Source organism: Electrona antarctica, assembly GCF_951216825.1.
Source record: "Electrona antarctica genome assembly, chromosome: 1".
Lineage (NCBI taxonomy): Eukaryota > Metazoa > Chordata > Actinopteri > Myctophiformes > Myctophidae > Electrona > Electrona antarctica.
This window is the reverse complement of record NC_136806.1, coordinates 25,930,261-25,953,440: the sequence shown is the minus strand read 5'-3', so window position 1 is coordinate 25,953,440 and position 23,180 is coordinate 25,930,261. Positions and strand designations below refer to the sequence as shown.

General features: G+C 44.2%; 2 protein-coding genes across 8 annotated transcripts in view; both read left to right on the top strand.

Annotated features, from left to right (window-relative positions):
- Positions 1-23,180, top strand: part of LOC306929021 (protocadherin gamma-C5-like) — a gene marked incomplete at its 5' end in the record, with an annotated part of 103,715 nt that overhangs the window by 70,825 nt on the left and 9,710 nt on the right. For 2 of the 7 annotated variants that reach the window (XM_079509359.1, XM_079509358.1), the window contains one exon: positions 5,158-7,632. The exons of 2 other annotated variants lie outside the window; for them this stretch is intronic. In XM_079509359.1, coding sequence (XP_079365485.1) covers positions 5,158-7,632 — 2,475 coding nt within the window. Of the gene's footprint in view, positions 1-5,157; positions 7,633-9,453; positions 11,902-15,099; positions 17,857-23,180 lie in introns of those variants that run through there. 3 more of the 7 variants (XM_079509361.1, XM_079509360.1, XM_079509357.1) reach the window with 2 other exon arrangements.
- On the top strand, positions 402-2,864 carry LOC306929614 (protocadherin gamma-C5-like; the record flags this gene model as incomplete). The annotated part of the gene is made up of 1 exon (XM_079510220.1): positions 402-2,864. The coding sequence occupies one exon, from the start codon at positions 402-404 to the stop codon at positions 2,862-2,864; it is 2,463 nt and encodes an 820-aa protein (XP_079366346.1).

Sequence of the window (23,180 nt, the reverse complement as noted above, 5' to 3'; positions counted from 1 at the left end):
TATAGGTGTAATATGAACCCTCCTTATGAGAAAATATTATGAGAGCATATCATATTGGGCTATACTTTTCTCTGTGGTGTCCTACGCTGCTGTGACTTTAAGAACGCAGCTCAGTTTCTCATTGGATGATGGGGATTGTTGCTGCGCTCCAATAGTACATCACACTGTACAAAGAGATCTACTCCCTCCCCCTAGGCTTCAGCACCACCTCACAATGGTTAGAGCTGCTGAAGACAAGGCTATGAGCTCTTATCATCATGTCATGATATAATATATTTTATTTAACGTATAGGATATGGTGGAATATTTGAAGAATCTTAATGTGGGATTAACGTTTCTGGAAATGGATTTCAAACCATATTGCACATAGAAGGGAAATAGCATATTTTAATGGCCTTGGGATGACAAAGAGAATGGGATACCGAGACTGGACGTTGCACGCTCTTTGGTGGCATCATTTCTTTCTCTTGTGGAGTACAATACATGGACAGACACGCTACACAATCCCTGAGGAGCTGAAACAAGGCTCCGTGGTAGGAAATGTAGCCAAAGATCTGGGTTTGGGATTGTCAGAGATTTTTGACCGTAAACTGCGCGTTGCCTCTGAGGCTGGTAAGCAGTATTTCACTGTGGATGCGGGGAAGGGCGAGCTGGTGGTGAATGACAGAATAGACAGAGAGGCTTTATGCGGACAAAGCGTCAGCTGTGTGTTGCCTCTCCAGGTTGTTGTTGAGGATCCGTTGCAACTACATCGTATAGAGGTGGAAATAAGAGACATAAATGACAATTCTCCTAGTTTTCTTACAAAAGAACTGTCTTTGGAAATCGCAGAATCAGCAGCGGTCGGAACACGCTTTCCTTTAGAGAGCGCACAGGACCCAGATGTGGGAACTAATTCACTTAAATCATACACTTTAAGCAAAAACGAATGCTTTGTCTTGAAAATGAAAGAAGTTGAAAATGGCAAAACGGTCCCTGAATTGATATTAGAAAAACCCCTAGACCGAGAGAAAAAAGCTGTTTATCAGCTACTACTGACAGCGCTAGACGGTGGAAACCCTGTCATGTCTGGGACCTCACAGATAACAATCGATGTTCTTGATATTAATGACAATTTCCCAATATTTGATAAAAATTTGTATAAAGTGTCTTTAGAGGAGAACAGCGCAAAGGGTACATTTGTAATTCAAACTAAAGCAACCGATGTTGACGAGGGACCAAACGGTGATGTCGAGTTCTCTTTTGGCGCTCGCACACCAAATACAGTTTTATCAATATTTGACATTCATTCTTTAACGGGAGAGATTTATTTGAAAGGAGAACTGGATTATGAGAGTGCTACCTCTTATACAATAGAAGTAACTGCAAAGGACAGAGGCACTCCTGTAATGCAGGGTCATTGTCGTGTGCAAATTGATGTTGTAGACGTTAACGATAATGCTCCCGACATTGTCCTCACATCTCAACCAAAACCGGTGCGCGAAAATGCGCCTGCTGGCACAGTAGTAGCTTTGATAAGTGTAAGGGACCTTGATTCAAGTGATAACGGTAAAGTGACGTTACAACTACCGAAGGGCTCTCCGTTTAGTCTAAAGCCATCCTTTTTGAATAATTATGCACTTGTTACCAGCGGTGCTTTAGACCGAGAGCGTTTCTCAGACTATAACATTGAGATAACAGCCACTGATTCAGCCTCTCCTCCTCTAACTACTAAGAAAACTATACCTGTACGTATCACTGACGTGAATGATAACCCTCCTCTGTTCAGTCAGTCCTCATATAGCGTGTACTTAAAAGAGAATTGTGTACCAGGGTCCATTCTATACTCTGTGTCTGCCACTGATCTAGATGTTGGGGAAAACGCAAAGGTTTCCTACTCTATTTTAGATTCCAAAGTGCAGGACGTATCTGTGTCCTCATTTGTGTATATAAACTCTGACAATGGCAGCATCTACAGCATGCACTCGTTTGACTATGAGAAAATGAAGGTGTTTCAGATTCGGGTGCAGGCAAAGGACCAGGGCTCTCCGTCTCTTAGCAGCAACGCTACTGTAAATGTTTTTATCTTGGACCTGAACGACAATGCCCCCACTGTTATTTACCCCTCCTCCGCTGTTCTGGGCTCCCTGTCTCATCAGAGGATGCCTCGCTCTGCTAAACCAGGCCACCTGGTTACTAAGGTGACTGCAGTGGACGCTGACTCGGGCCATAACGCCTGGATCTCCTATAAGCTGAAGGAGGCCACGGACGCCTCTCTGTTCACTGTCAGTCTGTACACAGGAGAGGTGAGGACTAAACGCGCTGTATACGAGCAGGATGACTCCTCTCAGAGGCTGATTATAGAGATCAATGACGACGGAGAACCAGTCCAGTCCACTACAGTTACAGTGTCTATCCTATTAGAGGATGGACTCCACGAGCCTATTTTGGATCTTCGACAGAAAGCCACCGAGTCCAATAAGAAAAGCGGGAGAATAACACTTTATTTGATTCTCTCTCTGGCCGCGGTGTCCATGCTATCCCTTGTTACTTTTCTAATTTTAGCTGTTAGGTGCATAAGGAACAGCATAGGCGACGGTAGTTGTTGCATGAGACGGAGTGACTTTGACGATTACAAGAATCCCAACAGAAACCTGCAGATCCAACTCAACTCAGATGGACCTATTAAGTACGTGGAGGTCCTGGGAGGAGACATGATGTCTCAGAGTCAGTCGTTCAGGTCGTGTCTCTCTCCCATGTCAGAGTACAGTGATTTCACATTCGTTAAACCCAGCAGCACCACTGACTTTAAGGAGATGATGAACGTTCTAGATGCGTCGTTACCTGACAGCACGTGGACCTTTGAAAGCCAGCAGGTGAGCTGAGAATAATGGCAATGAGTTATTATTATTCTTATAAGAAACACTCTAAACCTAAACCAGTCTGCACACTTTACTTGAGCATGCAAATGAAGAATTCATACATTCATATTATCATATGAATTATTGTCATAATAATTCATATCTCATTATCATGATCTCATCATTAAATTCTGCTCCTCACCATCAATTAATGTTAAACTCGCTGTAACTTAAGCAAGTGTAATATCATTTAGTTAAGGACGTTATTTCACAGCTCCACTTACTGCCCTCTGCCCTACAAAGCCAAAGTGCAATTATGGGGGAAACAATGGCCAATAATGGGTTTAAAAGTGTTTCAACTGGTCAGCCAAATGAGATAACAAATATGTGATATTATACTAATTGTAAATGTGCTCTTAAGGTAATTGTTCATCCCCTGAAATAAGGAAGGATATTTTTTACGTTTGGGATACACAAAAACGTCGGTGTGTCCAAAACGTATAGTTACTGCATTTTGGCTTTGTATTGGGCAGTATATACGAGTAGAGCAGTTACTTTCTTTTTATAGCTATCATGTGTGAAAAGAGAACGAAATTCCTTGTCCTTGTCATTTCAATTTCGCGTGTTTGAACAATAATAGCAATTCAAAACAGTTGTCCTCAAAACCACACCTCCAGTCGCTGTCATAAGAACGGGAGGTGCGCTCATGAACACGGCAGCAGAGCCTATTTGTGCACGGCTGCACGCGCACCTGCAGTCCATCAAGTATAATTTATGCTTCGTCCCGTGATGGTGTCGCGCACGCAGACCTCTACGCTCACAACAGTCGCATCTGCGATGCGATGTGAGCTTGTATATCAGCTGTTCTCTGTGCGCAATACTGTATAAATGTCTCCTAGGGTGCACCTCACTAGCCAACTCACAAGAGGAGGTTGAATGGACTGAAACCAGCGCTCCCCAAAACAACAGGTTTGGAGATCTGTTGGGAATTGATTACATGAAACAGTCACCCGTGCCAATGTTTGTAAACAAATAATTGGTCTATATGCACAGCTTTGTGTTTGTCCGTATAGCACGGAATGTGATGATTTGATTGGCTGAGCACGCAATGTGATGTATGGTGATTAGAGCGCCCCTCACTTCACACGAGTGTGATTTTTAATACTGCGGCACTTTAGGCCTACTACTGTTATCAGTATTGATAAATCTATGACAAAGTACCGTTGTCATTGTAACGGCAATCCTTCACCTTCCAATGTATATTTGCACGTTACTTCACAGGTGCTGGGAGTGATCCTACAGAGTAGCCTACTAACAGAAACATAACAGATGGATGTCCAGTCTTAGATCAAGTTTTGGTGTATTTATTGAGCAGAAGTGAGCAGTTGAAATCATGAACATGAACATACCACTATACCAGTGATGTTATTGTAGAAGTTTGTCTGTCTCTGTTCTGCTGCTGCTGCTGCTAGTAAGAAGCGATGTGCTCCCACCATTCCCTTGTGTCCTATCTGATGATTTCTGATCTGATTATAGTGCACCTGAGTGACCCTCTAAATATACACCCAGTGCTGTCAAATCTAAAGCCCGCCACCAAGTGTTCAAAAATAATATGCCAACCTAACCAATAATATAGCACCATCATAATGGCTCCTACAGTCATAATTTGAGGATGTTATACTTCATTCGTGTGGCTGAGTGTTTTCAGCACCACTGTTCTGGACAGCGACTCAAAATGTGAACGGCAGCCCTGATAGTGTTTAAAGCCATTCTCACTCTCAAGCCGTATAGGCTACTAAAGCACTCAAATATGGTATAATTAAAGTTGGCCTGTTTATTAGTTTGTAGTATCATGCAAACAAACATTTTATTGTGATGTTTTAATTGAGGAAAATATCCCTTCTCTGAACATAGGCTACGTCCTTTTATTTTCATTATGGTACAATGTCTTTGCATGTACCTGCAAGCTCTTCAATGCATAGGCTACTATAGCACTCCTTCATATACCGTGTCGTTAACAAAGCAGCCCTGGTGCGTTTTTATTGGGCGTAAGAGATGGATCATGTGAGCCAATAGCATACAGCACTGTACAAAGAGATCTACTCCCTTCCCCCCGTGTAGCCTCAGCAGCATAACCCTCACAATGCTCTGAGAGACAGCAGGATACACGCATCTATTTGGAGATTAAATTATGTCTAATATAGAACGTCGTAGTGAATTATTTCGAAATATGCACTGGACTACGGTATTTTATCTGGCAATGGATTTTCAACAATGAGCTCTTTGTTTTGAAAGAAGAGAATGTCGATTTGGATTAATGTGTTATAACGCACCAGTGATGACAAAAAGAACGGGACATCGAGACTGGAGATGGCAGGCTCTTTGGTGGCATTATTTTTTTCTCTTATGGAGTACAATAGATGGACAGACCCGCTACACAATCCCTGAGGAATCAAAAAAGGGGTCTGTGGTAGGGAATTTAGCCAAAGATCTCGGTTTAGGACTCACAGAGATTTTTGACCGTAAATTGCGTGTCGCCTCTGAGGCTGGAAAGCAGTATTTCAGTGTGGATGCGGGGAAGGGCGAGCTGGTGGTAAATGACAGAATAGACAGAGAGGCTTTATGTGCACAAAGCGCCAGCTGTGTTCTGCCACTTCAGGTTGTCATTGAAAACCCGTTGCAGTTGTATAGAGTTGAAGTTGAAATCCAGGATATCAATGATAACTCCCCGAGTTTTCCATCAAAAGAGGTAACATTGGAAATCGCCGAGTCCACGGCTGCAGGGGCTCGGTTTCCTTTGGAGAGTGCACAAGACATTGATGTTGGAACTAATTATGTCAAGTCATATACGTTAAGCAAAGATGACTGTTTCAGTTTGAAAATTAAAGATGTGTCTGGTGGAAGGAAAGTTCCAGAATTAGTCTTGGCTAAATCACTTGACAGGGAGAAAAAAGCGGTGCACCAGCTTTTATTGACGGCATTTGATGGGGGAAATCCAGCGAGATCTGGGACCTCTCAGATAATCGTTCGTGTGCTTGATAATAACGACAATTTTCCAGTGTTCGAAAAAAGCGTGTACAAAGTTGCTATAACAGAAAACAGTGTAGAAGGCACAGCCATTGTTCAGCTTGTAGCAAAGGATATAGACGAGGGTCCAAATGGAGATATAGAATATTCCTTTGGCACACACACGCCTGAGAGTACCATGACTGTGTTCAGGATTGACTCACTGTCCGGGAAAGTAACACTGAAAGGAAGATTAGATTTCGAAGCCATTGCAAATTATGAAATAGACATCAGCGCGAAAGACAAAGGAACTCCTAGAATGGAGGGACATTGCACTATCCAAGTTGAGGTTTTAGACATCAACGACAATGCCCCAGAGATTATTCTAACATCTCAACCTAGTCCCGTGCGCGAGGACGCCCCTGGTGGCACAGTAGTAGCTTTGATAAGTGCACGAGACCTTGACTCCGGTGATAACGGTAAATTAAAGTTACAGCTTCTAAAGGGCTCTCCTTTTACTCTCAAGCCCTCATTTGGTAATAATTATGCACTTGTTACTAATACAGTTTTAGACAGAGAAAACTTGGCAGAGTATAAGATTGAAATAACAGCAACTGATTCTGGAACTCCTCCCCTGACTAGTAAGAAAACTATACCTGTCAGCATCATTGATGTTAATGACAATCATCCTATATTCACTCAGCCATCATATAATGTGTATTTAAAAGAGAATGGGGTAGCAGGCTCCATACTCTATTCAGTGTCAGCATCTGATCTAGATTTTGGGGAAAATGCAAAGATTTCATATTCTGTCCTGGATTCCAAAGTGCAGGACGTGTCTGTGTCCTCATACGTCTATATCAACTCTGATAATGGCAGCATCTACAGCATGCACTCGTTTGACTATGAGAAACTGAAGGTGTTTCAGATTCGGGTGCAGGCAAAGGACCAGGGCTCTCCATCTCTTAGCAGCAACGCTACTGTAAATGTTTTTATCCTGGACCAGAACGACAATGCCCCCACTGTTATTTACCCCTCCTCCGCTGTTCTGGGCTCGCTCTCTCATCAGAGGATGCCTCGCTCTGCTAAAGCAGGACACCTGGTTACTAAGGTGACTGCAGTGGACGCTGACTCGGGCCATAACGCCTGGATCTCCTATAAGCTGAAGGAGGCCACGGACACCTCTCTGTTCACTGTCAGTCTTTACACAGGAGAGGTGAGGACTAAACGCGCTGTATACGAGCAGGATGACTCCTCTCAGACGCTGATTATAGAAATCAATGACGACGGAGAACCAGTTCAGTCCTCCACGGTTACTGTGTCAATTCTGCTCGAGGATGGACTACATGAGCCTATTTCAGATATCAGACACAAAGTAGCAGAACCAAATAAGAAAAGTGGTAGAATAACACTTTATTTGATCTTGTCACTGGCAGCAGTGTCCGTGCTGTCGGTTGTGACTTTTCTCATTTTAGCTGTTAGGTGCATAAGGAGCAGTAGAGGCAACGGTAGTTGTTGCATGAGACGGAGTGACTTTGATGATTACAAGAATCCCAACAGAAACCTGCAGATCCAGCTGAACTCAGATGGACCTATTAAGTACGTGGAGGTCCTGGGAGGAGACATGATGTCTCAGAGTCAGTCGTTCAGGTCGTGTCTCTCTCCCATGTCAGAGTACAGTGATTTCACCTTTGTTAAACCCAGCAGCACCACTGACTTTAAGGAGATGATGAACGTCCTAGATGCGTCTTTACCTGACAGCACGTGGACCTTTGAGAGCCAGCAGGTGAGCAGAGAGTAATAAGATCTTCTATTTTGTCTTCATACTCTTGGCATCAGATACTCCGTGTTTGGCTACGTGCAGGGGGGAAGGGAAATCGCTTACATTGCAGCACACCCATAACACTCCCCAGTGACAATGTGTGTCTTTGTCAATGACTTATTGGCTACTTAGAGTGTTGAATATATTTGAGTTAGAACATATCAGTCACGTTGACTGTTATTTGCGGTTGCATTTGAAATGCAGTGTGTTTCAGAACCACAGCGATGGACAGCGACACACCGTTTTCTATAGGTTGTCTGCAGGCGTGTAGTTAGCTACAGATGTATAGGTGGACAAACAACTTATTGGATATCCCTTTTATAGAGGCGTATATTTTTTTGTTCACTTCTAAAAAATATATCACCTTTAAGACTGAGCACAAATAATCTGACGCACGTAGTATCAGTTTTGACGCTTTACTTGATGTAATGGAAAAATCACAACCGTGTGAACTGAGTGGTGTAAGGTTTTATATAGCCTGATCAGCTCTGATCTGACGTAATGAAATCACACCCGGATGTGATTTCACAACTGGCTTTTTTTGTGCAGAAAAAATGAGCATGGTTGCTACGGTCATCCAGTTCACCCGGGTGTGATTTAATTACGTCAGAAAGTATTTTGAACATAGCAACCATGCTCATTTTTTCTGCACACAAAAGCCAGTTGTAGGAGTGGTTTACACCACTCAAAAATACAGGTGGTACAAAATGTGGTAGTGGTAGAAAAAATATTTGCTCTCTCTTAAACTTCACAGTTACTGACAAACTCAAACAGAACAGAAATTTAGACATCAATAAAAGAGCACCAATCACAAACATTCAATCAAAGACAAGACAGTTTACACTGCTGCACGTAATTATCATGAGATTACACACTGCTGCATATCATTGGTATAATCAAGCAAGCAAGGTCATCATGACATAACATCATATTGTGGCTCCGCCTCTTACACCGCCTCGTGTGTGTGTGTGTGTGTGTGTGTGTGTGTGTGTGTGTGTGTGTGTGTGTGTGTGTGTGTGTGTGTGTGTGTGTGTGTGTGTGTGTGTGTGTGTGTGTGTGTGTGTGTGTGTGTGTGTGTGTGTGTGTGTGTGTGTGTGTGTGTGTGAGAGAGAGAGAGAGAGAGAGTTTAAATGATGTTTGAAAGAAAACGGGCGAGAGTTTGACTGTTATTTGCGGTTGCATCGAAAGGCAGTATGTTTCAGCACCACGGACAGCGACACGCATGTAAAATTGAGAATAGGTGGACAATGAACATGTTTTCTTTCCATTGTATATAGCTTGGGAGTACATAATAAACCGTTATATGGAAGGTATTTTGTATAAGACATGAATCCTCGTTTTTAAATGTTGTTATAAATGTATACGGCTATATCAAATAATAGAACTGATTGACATCCCCTGTTTTTACACGTGCTGCAGTGTTTCGGTGACATAATATTCATATTCATTCATAATATAGGCCGCTGTTATAGGCTTTAAGAGCGCTGCTCAGTTTCGCTCTCATTGGATGCCAAAGATGCACATTGTGCACCAATAGCATACAGAACTGTACAAAGAGATCTACTCCCTCCCCCAATGCAGCTTCAGAACCATAACCGTTAAGAGCTCGGAGATGGAGGATAAAGCAGGTTTCATTTTTACACAATGACATAAAACATTTGCTATGTCCTACTTTAGACTTCACATCCAATGTTTCTACTGGAATAAACCGTTCTTCTAATGGATTTCATGTAAAGATGCTGTTTTTATTCGTTATGGGAAAAGAAGCACTGTGACGGTTCAGGGATGACAAAGAGAACTGGATATCGAGACTGGAGATGGCACTGTCTTTGGTGGCAGTATTTCTTTCTCATGTGGAGTACAATAGACGGACAGACACGCTACAGTATCCCGGAGGAATTAAAACGGGGTTCTGTTGTAGGAAATCTAGCCAAGGATCTGGGTTTAGGACTATCAGAGATTTTTGACCGTAAACTGCGTGTCGCTTCCGAGGCTGGTAAGCAGTATTTCAGTGTGGACGCGGGGAAGGGTGAGCTGGTGGTGAATGACAGAATAGACAGAGAGGCTTTATGCGGACAAAGCACCAGCTGCGTTCTGCCTCTGCAAATTGTTGTAGAGAACCCGCTGCAATTACATCGTTTTGAGGTAGAAATTCGAGATATTAATGACAATTCACCAAGCTTCCCTTCTAAGGACCTTTCTTTGAAAATATCCGAATTAGCGGCAGTAGGCACGCGTTTTCCTTTGGAGAGCGCTTTGGATCCCGACGTTGGAAGCAATTCACTCAAATCCCACTCGCTTAGCAAAAATGAGTGTTTTTCCCTCAAAATGAAAGAAATTGAAGATGGTAAGACTGTCACTGAACTTGTTTTAGAGAAGCCCTTGGATAGAGAGAAAAAGGCGGTTCACACCTTATTATTAACAGCGTTAGATGGAGGGAATCCAGTGAGATCAGGAACATCACAATTAACAATTAATGTTCTTGATATAAATGACAACGTTCCAGTGTTTGAAAAAACAGTTTACAAAATATCCTTAAGTGAAAACACTGCGAAGGGCACAGTTGTTATAAAACCAAAAGCAACAGATGCAGACGAAGGTTCAAACGGTGACATTGAATTCTCATTCGGTTCTCGAACACCGGGGATGGTATTGACCATGTTCGACATGGATTCTTTAACAGGTGAAATTACTCTTAAGGGGGAATTGGACTATGAATCAACTGCTTCATATAGCATTGATATAACTGCCAAAGATAAAGGCAGTCCTGAAATGGAGGGCCACTGTCGCGTGCAGATTGATATAATTGACATTAATGATAATGCCCCAGAAATTGTTCTTACTTCTCAGCCGAGTCCCGTGCGCGAGGACGCGCCAAGTGGTACAGTAGTTGCATTGCTTAGTTCGCGGGATGCTGATTCTGGTGAAAACGGAAAAGTTGCTTTGCAGATAGAAAAGGGCTCTCCTTTTAAACTGAAACCCTCATTTTCCAATAATTACGCGCTGGTTACCAGTGGTGTTTTAGACCGAGAGAACTTCTCACAGTATAATATTGAGATAACAGCCACTGATTCAGGCTCCCCTCCGCTGACTAGTAAGAAAACTATACCTGTCAGCATCATTGATGTTAATGACAATCCTCCTGTATTCACCCAGGCCTCATATAATGTGTATTTAAAAGAGAATGGGGTGGCGGGGTCGATTCTTCATTCACTATCTGCATCTGATCTGGATTTAGGCCAAAATGCAAAGATATCCTACTCCATTTTAGATTCCAAAGTTCAGGATGTTTCTGTGTCCTCATATGTGTATATAAACTCTGACAATGGCAGCATCTACAGCATGCACTCGTTTGACTATGAGAAACTGAAGGTGTTTCAGATTCGGGTGCAGGCAAAGGACCAGGGCTCTCCGTCTCTTAGCAGCAACTCTACTGTAAATGTTTTTATCCTGGACCAGAACGACAATGCCCCCACTGTTATTTACCCCTCCTCCGCTGTTCTGGGCTCCCTGTCTCATCAGAGGATGCCTCGCTCTGCTAAAGCAGGACACCTGGTTACTAAGGTGACTGCCGTGGACGCTGACTCGGGCCATAACGCCTGGATCTCCTATAAGGTGAAGGAGGCCACGGACGCCTCTCTGTTCACTGTCAGTCTTTACACAGGAGAGGTGAGGACTAAACGCGCTGTATACGAGCAGGATGACTCCTCTCAGAGGCTGATTATAGAGATCAGTGATGACGGGGAACCAGTTCAGTCATCCACCGTTACTGTGTCAATCCTGCTTGAGGATGGACTCCATGAGCCTATCTCAGATATCAGGCACAAAATAGCAGAAAATAGGAAAACTGGGAGAATAGCACTTTATTTGATTCTCTCTCTGGCCGCAGTGTCCGTGCTGTCTCTTGTGACTTTTCTAATCTTAGCAGTTAAGTGCATAAGGAGCAGTAGAGGCGATGGTTGTTGCATGAGACGGAGTGACTTTGATGATTACAAGAATCCCAACAGAAACCTGCAGCTCCAGCTGAACTCAGATGGACCTATTAAGTACGTGGAGGTCCTGGGAGGAGACATGATGTCTCAGAGTCAGTCATTCAGGTCGTGTCTCTCTCCCATGTCAGAGTACAGTGATTTCACCTTCGTTAAACCCAGCAGCACCACTGACTTTAAGGAGATGATGAACGTCCTAGATGCGTCTTTACCTGACAGCACATGGACCTTTGAGAGCCAGCAGGTGAGCACTGAGGCAGGGCAAAATGTTTGTGATATAATTCTGGGCCATACATAATCATATAAAGTGTAATATATCTGAATAACTGTGTTATTGGTAGGTAGAGGTGAAATTGTTGCATTACACCTTATTACAAAGGTAACAGTGTCCATCTGTCTAGCTCTTTAATAAACAGCACATGTTCTTTAGGTGGGTTGGCAATTTCTGCAAATCAGGAGAGAGTGCCCATTTACAGGCTTAATTTGTATTGTGTTCCATGTTCAATGTCTGCTTTCTTCTCTGTGTCATCACTTCCAATTAATTTGTTTACCTGTATCCCTTGTGAATTCTCTCTCCTGATTGGATATAGTTGGTGAAATCTGAAAATGCATTTCCTGTTTACTAAAGAGTTGGAGAGACAGAGAGACTCCTGTTTGGAGCAAACACTATATGACTACTATCACGATATAGAGATATTTAAAATACAAAGATAAGCAGCAATATTAAGGTATAAACAAAACACTACAAAAAACTAAAATATATAGACACCAATGTGACTGTGATGTGCATTAAGCCTCATCAATACAAACAATATGCAATATACATTGTTTAATTAATATTGTATATAGTGTCTATATATACACAATGTGAAATAAACAATGTGCATTAGAGGCCTTAGCAATACACACAATATTCAATATACATTGTGCGTTGATAGCGATATAATGTATATGTAGGCCTATACATAATTATGTTTGCAAAACAGAACATTTTTTTAAAGGTGTAGGGTATATAAGTGATATGTTTGGTCAAAACAAAATGTTTTTGTTAAAGCACTATATAGACTTATATATACTGATAATCATTGTTATAGAAGGTTTGTTCAGTAGGGATCTCCCCGTCTCTGAAGATCTTTAAATCAACAGAACATACATTTTCAGATAGCTGACCAAGTTTTAGCCGATCAGGAGAGAGTACCCATTCATAAGCTTAATTTTTATAGTGTAGTTCCAATTGTGTCTGGCATCCTGAACTGAAAATTGGTATCCTGACCTGTTTAATTAAGAGGGAGACTCCTGTTACCGAACAAACACTAGGACTTTCAGAATATAGAGCTATTTAACACTTATTTTAACCAAATACAATCACTTACACCCTACCTTTAAATCCCATTTCCATTTCATTGGCACTCGTGATGACAAATGTGTCAACAGTGCATATATCCATATTCACTGTTAGGTGCAAATTTCAGGATGGATACAGACAGGATAGATCATAGGATGGACACTAGGGACATCTGGGCACCTCTATGTCAAATTGGCTATGTATTTTGTGAAATTTTAAAATAAAATATTTGAAAAATAGTCTCAACTATGTAAAGTATATGAAAGAACCAGTGGTTATTGTTCAGGTGTAAGTGACTGCAGGGGTGAGCAGGCAATGGTCACGTGTCAGGCTGACCAAATAAGGAGGGGAGGAGAGGACAGTTGTGTGTTGTGTGCTGTACAGGAAATAACAGGAATACAACTGAGTACTACAGACGAAAAACAGTTAAGTCCACACTAATTATCCATAATGTATAAATGATGGATAAGGGGTCAGGACAACGGGGCCTTTTCGTGGAGGGGTCAGAATAGAATTTGGACTTTCGTCTGTAGTATATGCAAACATACACAGTACATCGATTTCAGACTTATACTCCCAATTTCTTGCACACAAAATGACTGGATATATGCCTACAGTTTTTGTAGCAATTGTAGACGTTTTTTAATTAACGTCATATGTGTCTGAGCAAATCGGTATTATTGTCCTACACAAAGTCATTGACAATGAATGGAGAATTACGTCATATATGTCTGAGCAAATGATGTACAATGGTAAGAGTGCCCCTCACTTCACACGGGTGTGATTGTTTTTACCTTAATTGTCGAATGTTTAAGTATGTTCTATGTATAGGCCTACTTTACTTAAGATTTTTCTAATATATATATTGTTTTACATTTTGGACAAAATAGCCATCGAGGTGCCCATATAGTGCCCACCTATCCTGTTACCTTTAGGATTTAGTTGATACATAACTTCATCTTCTAATCATTCTAGTATAGCCTACAACATAGCCTATTCTAAGATTTCACATTATGACTGAAATGATTAGCCAGAGAGTATTTCAAAAGTTTTTTGGAAAATGGTTCACATTAATTATATTAGCCTAATCGGAAACTTATTTTTCAAGTTGCCAAAATGTACTGAACTCGACATTATTGTCTTTATATTATCTGTAACACGCTTTTAAATTTATTCTATTTATTTTCTTATTTAATAAATATTTTCTGGAAAGATAATTTACTATTTTTGTGAGAAAGAGGATTGGTTGTATAAACATCAAATAGACTGATGAGTCTATTTGCTGTTTATACAACCAACCCACTCACAATTATTTAACATAAAAGGGGCAACAGCCCTTCTGCCAGCATTTCAGCATTAACCTAAGTCCATTAGCCCAGAAAACAAAGCCAGCTCTTTCTTCTACTTTTAATTGATCTTGCAGGCTGTTTCCTGAGGCCTAAAATAGTAGCCTATAGTACAACAATAGTAACAAAAATCGGACGTCTCCCTTGTATCTTACGTCAAAGATCAAAAAAGCTGAGTGTAAATCATATGAGGGAAGATTCAAGTCTTGTATCAAATGACAGCCAATTAGTAAATGGTTAATCTTGCCCAGATTTTCAGTTTACATTACCCTGCCTGTAGGCCTGTGTCAGAAGGAGAAAATTAGCTTTGAAAGCATGCCCCCTTGTGGCTATAATTAACACTTGGATCAGTAGTTTACTTGTAGTAGTGTACTTTTCACGTTATTTGGAAGCTGGCATTCATTGGCAACAGGTGTCTGCATTTCCACACGACACAATGAGTTTACCGTCCTTGATGTTTAATGTGCGGTTTGTTTGTATCATAGAAAAGCTAAAGTTTGAATAATATTTCCGGAAAACTTTATTCTGCCATCATGATCATCCGTTCGCCGTTTGTTTGCCCTGGATACCGCTAAACTTTTAAACTTCAATCAACACGTAGTCTAAGGCAACACACCGAATAGATTTAACTCTCGCTGGTTTGTAAAGTTTCCTCTGAAAAGTTTTCTCACACTGTGGCTGTGTCTGTGTGACAGAGCAGTGTGACTCTGAGCGGAGCTGGTTAGTCTCAGCAGCCTTCCAATGGGAAGCGTTACTCCACTGGTGTCTCTCTCCGCCCACGAGGGGAGTGAAGCAGAGGAGGGAAGAGAGCGGAGTTTCGGGGGAGGCTGACTACTAGTCAAAAGTTGTTACTCGTTTTTCCCCGAGAAACGGGCCGAAATGATTACCTCTAATATTTCAATCGCGATGTTTCGAAAACGGAAAACGTTACCGACGGCCTCGTAGCGTCGTTTAAACCCAACCATGGACGAGTTACGGTGAAAGAGGAACTTTACACACGTCCCCCGTTCCGTTCCCTGCTCTGGACCGCAGCACAATGGAATCCAGACGGAGGAGGAAGCGCTCCGGAGGATGGTACGCGCTGAGGCTTTGCTTCGCCCTGGCCTATTACCTCTCGTGCGCGTCCGCCCAGCTCAGCTATTCCGTGGCGGAGGAGCTTAGCCGGGGTTCCGTTGTCGGGAATATCGCTAATGATTTGGGTCTAACGGCCCAGAGGATCATCCAGAGAAAGTTGCGGGTGGTCTCGGAGGACAACGCGCAGTATTTCGAGGTAAACCAGGCGACGGGCGATTTGGTCATCAGTCAGAAAATTGACCGGGAGCAAATATGCGAAGTAAGTTCAACTTGCTCGTTACACCTTCAAATTATACTTGAGAACCCTTTGCAAATAGACCGCGTCGTGGTGGACATTATTGATGTGAATGACAACGCACCGCAGTTTTCAACCAAGAACATTTCCTTGGAAATATCAGAAGCGGCCGCACCGGGTACCCGGTTCCGCTTGGAGAGCGCTCATGATCCAGACGTGGGTACCAATTCTTTACGCACTTACCATTTGGCACCTAACGACTGCTTTGTTTTGAATGTTGAAACGAAAAGTGACGGCAGTAAGTTTCCTGAACTAGTGGTGGAAAAACCCCTGGACAGGGAAACGCAGGCCTCGTTTCGCCTGTTGCTCACTGCCGTGGACGGGGGGCAGCCTGAGAAATCTGGCTCAACCCTGCTGTTCATTAAAATTCTGGACGTGAATGACAATGCGCCCGTATTTGACGAGCCAATAAAGAAAGTTAGCCTGTTAGAGAATGTAGCACCGGGCACTTTAGTGACGAAACTGAACGCCACCGACGCGGATTCAGGTCACAATGGAGAGATATCTTTCTTGTTTAGTAAATACACACCGGAACGCGTCCTCAAGCTGTTTAGCATGGATTCTAAAAGCGGGGAGATCCGTGTTAATGGCGATGTGGATTATGAGACGGCCAGTGTTTACCACATAACGGTACAGGCGAGGGATGGCGGCTCGCCTGCCATGGAGGGCTCCTGTAGCGTCATAGTGGACGTCACTGATGTCAACGACAACACGCCAGAGGTGACGCTGACGTCACTGACCAGTCCCATCAGAGAGGACTCGGCGCCAGAGACTGTGATAGCACTCATCAGTGCAAGGGACCTGGACTCTGGCAAAAATGGTGAGGTGACATTAAAAGTCCAAGCTGGCCTGCCATTCAAACTCAACTCGGCCTTCGGCGGACACTACAGCCTCATCACCGATGGAAACCTAGACCGTGAAAGCATCCCAGAGTACACGGTAGTCATAATGGCTACTGATGCGGGGTCCCCTCCGCTGTCATCACGGACCACCTTTGTAGTGAAGCTGTCTGATGTAAATGACAACGCCCCCACCTTTTCCCAGCCTTCCTACTCGGTAGACATTCCAGAGAGCAATGCCCCCAGCACCCCTATCGCCATGGTTTCAGCCACAGATCCAGACCTTGGGGACAACGCTCGTGTCTCCTACTCTATCCTGCCCAGCATGGTCCAGGGCTCGCCCATCTCCTCCTATGTCTACATCAACCCAGACAGTGGCCACATCTACAGCATGCGGTCACTGGATCATGAACAGCTTAATGTCTTCCGTATTGAGGTACAGGCACGGGACGCCGGTGTGCCCCCAAGAACAGCAAACGTCACGGTGCACGTGTTCATTGTGGACCTGAATGACAATGCACCGGCACTTGTTCACCCCTCTTACCCTAAAGACACTGGGCTACAGCTCACAGTTCCCCTGTCTGCTGGTTCAGGGCACCTCATTAACAAAATGGTGGGAGTAGATGCCGACAGTGGACACAATGCCTGGTTGTTTTACTCCATTGCGCCTGGGCCTAACGCGGACTTGTTCCGAATTGGTGCCCACACAGGTGAGCTTCGCACAGCCCGCAAACTGGCCGAGGAGGAGGGGGGCTCGGCCTACGACATCGTAGTCATCATCCAGGACAACGGTGAGCCTCCTCTTTCCACCACCGTGCCCATCACGGTAACCGTAGAGGAGAAGGGCGCTGCCAACGTGGCCCCCGCTGGTCCCCGCCACACGCCATTCTCCCGCCGCGCCGGGATGTCGGATATCACCCTTTATCTCATCATCTCATTGGCCTGCGTCTCGGGCGTGTCCTTCATCACCTTCGTGGTCCTTATGATACGCTGCCTGCGACACCGCAGCACGGATCTGGGCGGGTCTGAATGCTGCTGCTGCTACGACCGCCACCGGCCGAGCCGCTACCTCCAGAGGCCCAGCAAGGACCTGCACCTGCAGCTCAACAGTGACGGGCCCATCCGCTACATGGAGGTGGTGGGCGGCTCGCAGGACCCGCACACACGCACCTACCGGCCCTGTTACTCCACCCTCTCCAGCCGTAGTGACTTTGTGTTTGTCAAGCAGCCCATGCTGAGTCAAAACGGCACACTCAACATGACACTCAGTAGGAAGCACCTTATGAACTCAATCAATGAGGTGAGATGAGAGTTGAAGCTGAACCCTCTAGAATGTGGATTTCAGTGATCATCATGCATGTCAGTTGTGTTGTTCTTTTACGTTGTGGTCTATCTATAGAAGGAATAGGTGAGTGGTAACAGTCCTGAAAAAAAATACTGACACAAGCCTACTGACCTAGATTATTTTATAGCACATGCCTCTGCAGTAAACACTCTCTGGTTTTAGCAGATGAATCCCTTTTTGTTCACAGTGAGTGAAGATGCTCTCAGAGTGTATGGTGGCCAGCGTGGGCAGCAAGTGCAGAGCGGTTTAATATTTTATCCTACCCAAGGCTAGAAAATGCAGTTACTATCTTTGGACTAAACCGAGCCAGCAGGGAAGCACTGTTTCTAGAATGAGAAAGTAGAATAAGAGGGAGGTATATGGTGCTGGGAAGAAAAGGAAAAAAGAGAGAGACAAAGTGCCTCTGACAGATGGAGAGGAGGAGAGAGACGACAGATGAAAATAGATCCTATAGAGCAGGACTAATGGAATGGCTTGGGGACAGAGGCAAACAGGATGACAGAAGGAGAGACAGAGTGGGGGTAGGTAGGAAGACATGGGTAAGGAAGTGAGGATGGGTGTCGAAGGGGGAAGGAAAGAGGGTGACTGGGGGGGATCGGGAAAAAGAGTCGGAGCATAAAGCAGTAGCTGAAAAACAGGAATTCCAGGGGTCATTGGACTGACCCCTCTACTTCCTGTTGTCCTCTGAACTTCATCTGATTGGTTCCAGGCCTCTGAGTCACATGGCAGAGACTGACCTTACCCTGAGTGTGTATGTGTGCACATATTTTGTTCAGACATTACTGATCCCAAAACACTCATCGGTCACATATTACTGGCGGGTAGAAACCTTGTATGTTCAAAACCATAACTTTAAGGAAATGGAAAAAGGACCTGTGTTCCAATCATAGGTTCCTATGGATCCAATGTTGTTACAATTTAGTAACAACCTCTTGATAACACATTGTTATCTTCTGAAGGTTTCTTGTACTAGATTCTGATTCAAAAAATCTTCACCATATTAATATTGTAAGATTCATGCATTTTAAGGGAATGTTCCTTAAAGTGTTCCATATATTTAGTGAACCCAGGCAATCAGAAGTGAGATTGAATTCACCATAATGCCTAGAATGCACTGTTGTTAGTGAAGCCCATCATTGTCAATGTGGTGTTTCAGAGATTACTGTGTTCTTCCCTCAGATGAAGCACAGTGTTTATCCCTGCATGTGTTTATTCTATCCGAATCTCCTCCCTCGCGCGAGTTTGTGTAGCATCATGACCCTATCTCTCTCTCTCTTTCTCTCTCTCTCTCTCTCTCTCTCTCACTGCTGAATTGGGTTGTCCCTGACGTCGGCAGGGTACCATCTGTCTCCCTGCTCCGATGACACGTGTGCAACGAGGACAACGGGGGAGGGAGGGAGATTGAGGCAGAGACACATGGACAGATACTGTGTTGAAAGAAAGAAAGAGAGCACAGCTTAAAGCACGTGTGACACAATGACAGACAGTGCAGACTGTAATGGACTAAAGCTGGAGAAGCTGCCATTACATTGCTGTAGATGTGCTTGGGAGAGTGTCTTCGAGTATGTGTGTGCACAAAGCATCAGGCGCTCAGAACCTCCAGCGATGTGTAATCTTAGCAGGGCCTTAGGGCCCCCGAGTGTCCCTTTGTCAGTCACTCTATTTACCCCCTATTCATTTGGAGTGTGCAATTCTGGCCGCTAATGCATGGTCCCTTTCTACCATGTTCAAGCGTGTTGCCTGAAGGATAGCGTTCCCATCATAAAGACTTGTGGATCACAGAACATGCTGTGTAATTGTGATGTTGAGCTGGAGTTCAGCTCACAATGTAGGTGGCCGGCTGCCATGCATGCTGTCCCGTCACTCTTTTATCTTTCTAATGTAAAAGCATAAATGCTTCATAATCTTGATATCCCCATGGCCGTGGGATCATATGTGGCCTGCCCTATTTTATATAGGCAAGTCTGTCAGTGTGGCAGTATTGGCCAGTGTGTCTGGTTCATCTTTTCTTTCTTGTTTATTCATCTTATGGATGATGGAGTGCTGCGTGTCACATGCTGGCCCACATGGCTCAGTGAATCTGTCCCCAAGTATTTTGTCAGATGTTTTTGCTTGTATGAGGGAGCAAAGTGAAAAATTAATATCTCAAGCACTGTGGGTTGCATTTGTCTTATCTAGACGGTCACTGGCCCCGTTTATTGTCAACAATATGAGGGCCCTGGCATTAGGAGCATTACAGTATCTGGTTACATTTTGTGTCGTCAATGGTGGATGCTTAAAGGATGTTTGCTCTGGAAACAATGCGTTAGATAGCTGGGAAACAGCACAGGGAGGTGAGTATGTGTGTGTGTGTGTGTGCACACTGAAGGTTATTGGAAAAACAGAACAGAAATTACTTCCTCTTTTCAGACAGAGCACCAGGTGCAGGTCTAGCCACAGTTCTGTCAATGCTGAATGAAAGTGTGTGTGCGTGTGTACTTCTAATGCTATACTTGTGAGGGCCAAATGTCCCAATACAAGTCCACAAGTATAGTAGACAAATAGACATTGTTGTCCTCAAGTAGTATTGTCCTCGCCGCAATTGTGTGTGTGTGTGTGTGTGTGTGTGTGTGTGTGTGTGTGTGTGTGTGTGTGTGTGTGTGTGTGTGTGTGTGTGTGTGTGTGTGTGTGTGTGTGTGTGTGTGTGTGTGTGTGTGTGTGTGTGTGTGTGTGTGTGTGCGCGCACGCGCGACACTGACTCTTTGACATAAAATAGGTATAATAGAGCACCTGATGGAGTCCAACTGGTTTGTCTAAGTGTGAGGAAAATCCCAATCTCTATTAATAGAATACAAAGGGTTAACCTCTGAACCAGATGTTCTAGTTACACACATACAGGCAGAATGGAGGCCAGATGCGCCTGGGCAGTGATTAGCACAGCTTATTTCAGCCGATGAATCCGGATCTCGCACAACACACTGATTATCCCCCCTGCCATCAGCTCGACAACACACCACCCCCACCCTCCTACCCGGAGTGATGGCTGTCATGTCACAGTAGCTGAGGAGCACAATCAGGCTGTAATTCACCTGGGGATCTCTTAAAGCTCCTCCGTTCAACCACGGGGTGTAATTGAAGCTCGCTGTTAAAGCTCCCAGGCCGCTAAGTACTGCAGGTCTGCCTATCGGAGGAGGTCTCAGACCTACAGAACCATAATCCGCTCTGCCCTCATGTCGCTGTGAGCTCTGCACTGACCAAGGCTGTCTGACCTATTCTCCTTTAAGCAGGAATACGATTTTCAGAAGTGCTGTATATTCATGTTAGCTGTAGTAAGTGCTGGGTCCAGTGTTGGGCTCAACAGAGCAAGGCAGAAAATGTTGTTTTGTCGATGAGCAGTTAGTTAGCAGAGCAGCTTGCAGAGGATGTCCATTTACTCCTTGTGGTGTGTGGACAACAGCAATGTTTATCTTATTCTCCCTGTCGGCCAAACACCCCAATATAGAACATCATAGCCACTGTGTGTTTCTCTTTCCCACATGCCTGTGGTTGGACCTGACCTTGGATAGTGTGTGTGTGTGTGTGTGTGTGTGTGTGTGTGTTGTGTGTGTTGTGTGTGTGTGTGTGTGTGTGTGTGTGTGTGTGTGTGTGTGTGTGTGTGTGTGTGTGTGTGTGTGTGTGTGTGTGTGTGTGTGTGTGTGTGTGTGTGTGTCGGGGGGGTGGAGAGAGCGTCACACAGCTGGAATGCTGGGCCTCTAGTCTCTTTTCTACTTACTGCTCCTCTTCTCTCTTGCTCCTTTCACTTACTGCCAAAACTCACAGACAGAGCCAGAGCCGCCTGCCCACTCACATCTTGTGTATTTCAGCTACGACAGTCAGAGAAAGTCTGCAGTCGATAATACTTCTGATTCGCCCACATCTTTTCGATTCACTCAGCCACACATCTCCTTTGTGGTGTCCTAATAATAGCTCGGGAGTGTGTTTTATTTAATCAGGATTTAGTCCCCAATCGAAGCTTGCTTTCAGTTTATCTGAAAATCTGACTGATTAGGATTTGCGTATACAGATGAAGGTTTATTATTGTTTCCGACGTCTGCATGCTTAGATGTAAATCACCCAGAGGGAATAGTGGTGAAACTTAACTGCTCAGATTGTCATTTTCACTCAACACTACATGAGTTATAAGTTGTCAGAATGGGAGCTATTCGTAATGGGATAGCAGTATGCTTTCTTGCCCTACCACATCTATCTGTCTCTCTTTCTTTCGGCCTCTGTCTCTATCACTCCGTCTGTCTGTCTGTCTGTCTGTCTGTCTGTCTGTCTGTCTGTCTGTCTGTCTGTCTGTCTGTCTGTCTGTCTGTCTGTCTGTCTGTCTGTCTGTGCGCCTCGCTCTCTCTCACTCCGTCTCACTCATTCCCCAAGGGTAGAACAGCTCTTTTAATAATGCAACACATCGTCCCGCTGGCCTCTCTCCAGGGAGCTCTTGTGTCGATTAGGTGGCAGAGACTGGAGCACAGCCAAGGGTCTATTCACCGCATCACTGCACAACTAGAGAGAGAGGGAGAAAAGGACGGAGGGGAGAAAGACGGGAGAGACAGGTTGAGAAGAGCAGGGAAGTAAAGATGGGTGGATTGGGAAAGGGATGGGCTGGAAAGACATGAATAGAGGGAAGCAGGAAGGTATGGAGAAGATGGGAGTGTAGAAATCCCTATCGCTGCTTTACTCATTAACCTTCCCCCTCTTTATCTCTGTGAGTTTTCGCTATTGACACAACAAACAGCTTTATATTTGTGAGGACTCGAGGACCCATGAGGGTCCACTTTTACACTCTCAGAGTTAAATTAACTCTCCGGATCCTTACTGTGTACTAACAATCAGGTCTTTATGAGAGCACTGTGAATTACACAGACACTCAATTAGCAGTGCTGTGGAAGGCTGTCTCTCACTGAACAAGGCTCGTCAGTGTGTAAGGGGGCCATGGGTTTATACATCATGACCATGGGAAGCTCATCGATTCCAGTAGCATATCTGTCCTCATCCATCTGTGTTCCTCTCTTTGATGAACCAATAGTAGTGTGTGAGAATTAAATCATTTATACTTCAGGGAGTGTGTGTGTGTGTGTGTGTGTGTGTGTGTGTGTGTGTGTGTGTGTGTGTGTGTGTGTGTGTGTGTGTGTGTGTGTGTGTGTGTGTGTGTGTGTGTGTGTGTGTGTGTGTGGGGGGTTCATGCTGTGTTCTGGTCTGTACTGACATGTCATGCTCAATAGCGCTCTGGACAAAATCAAAATGGATTCCGGAGCTTG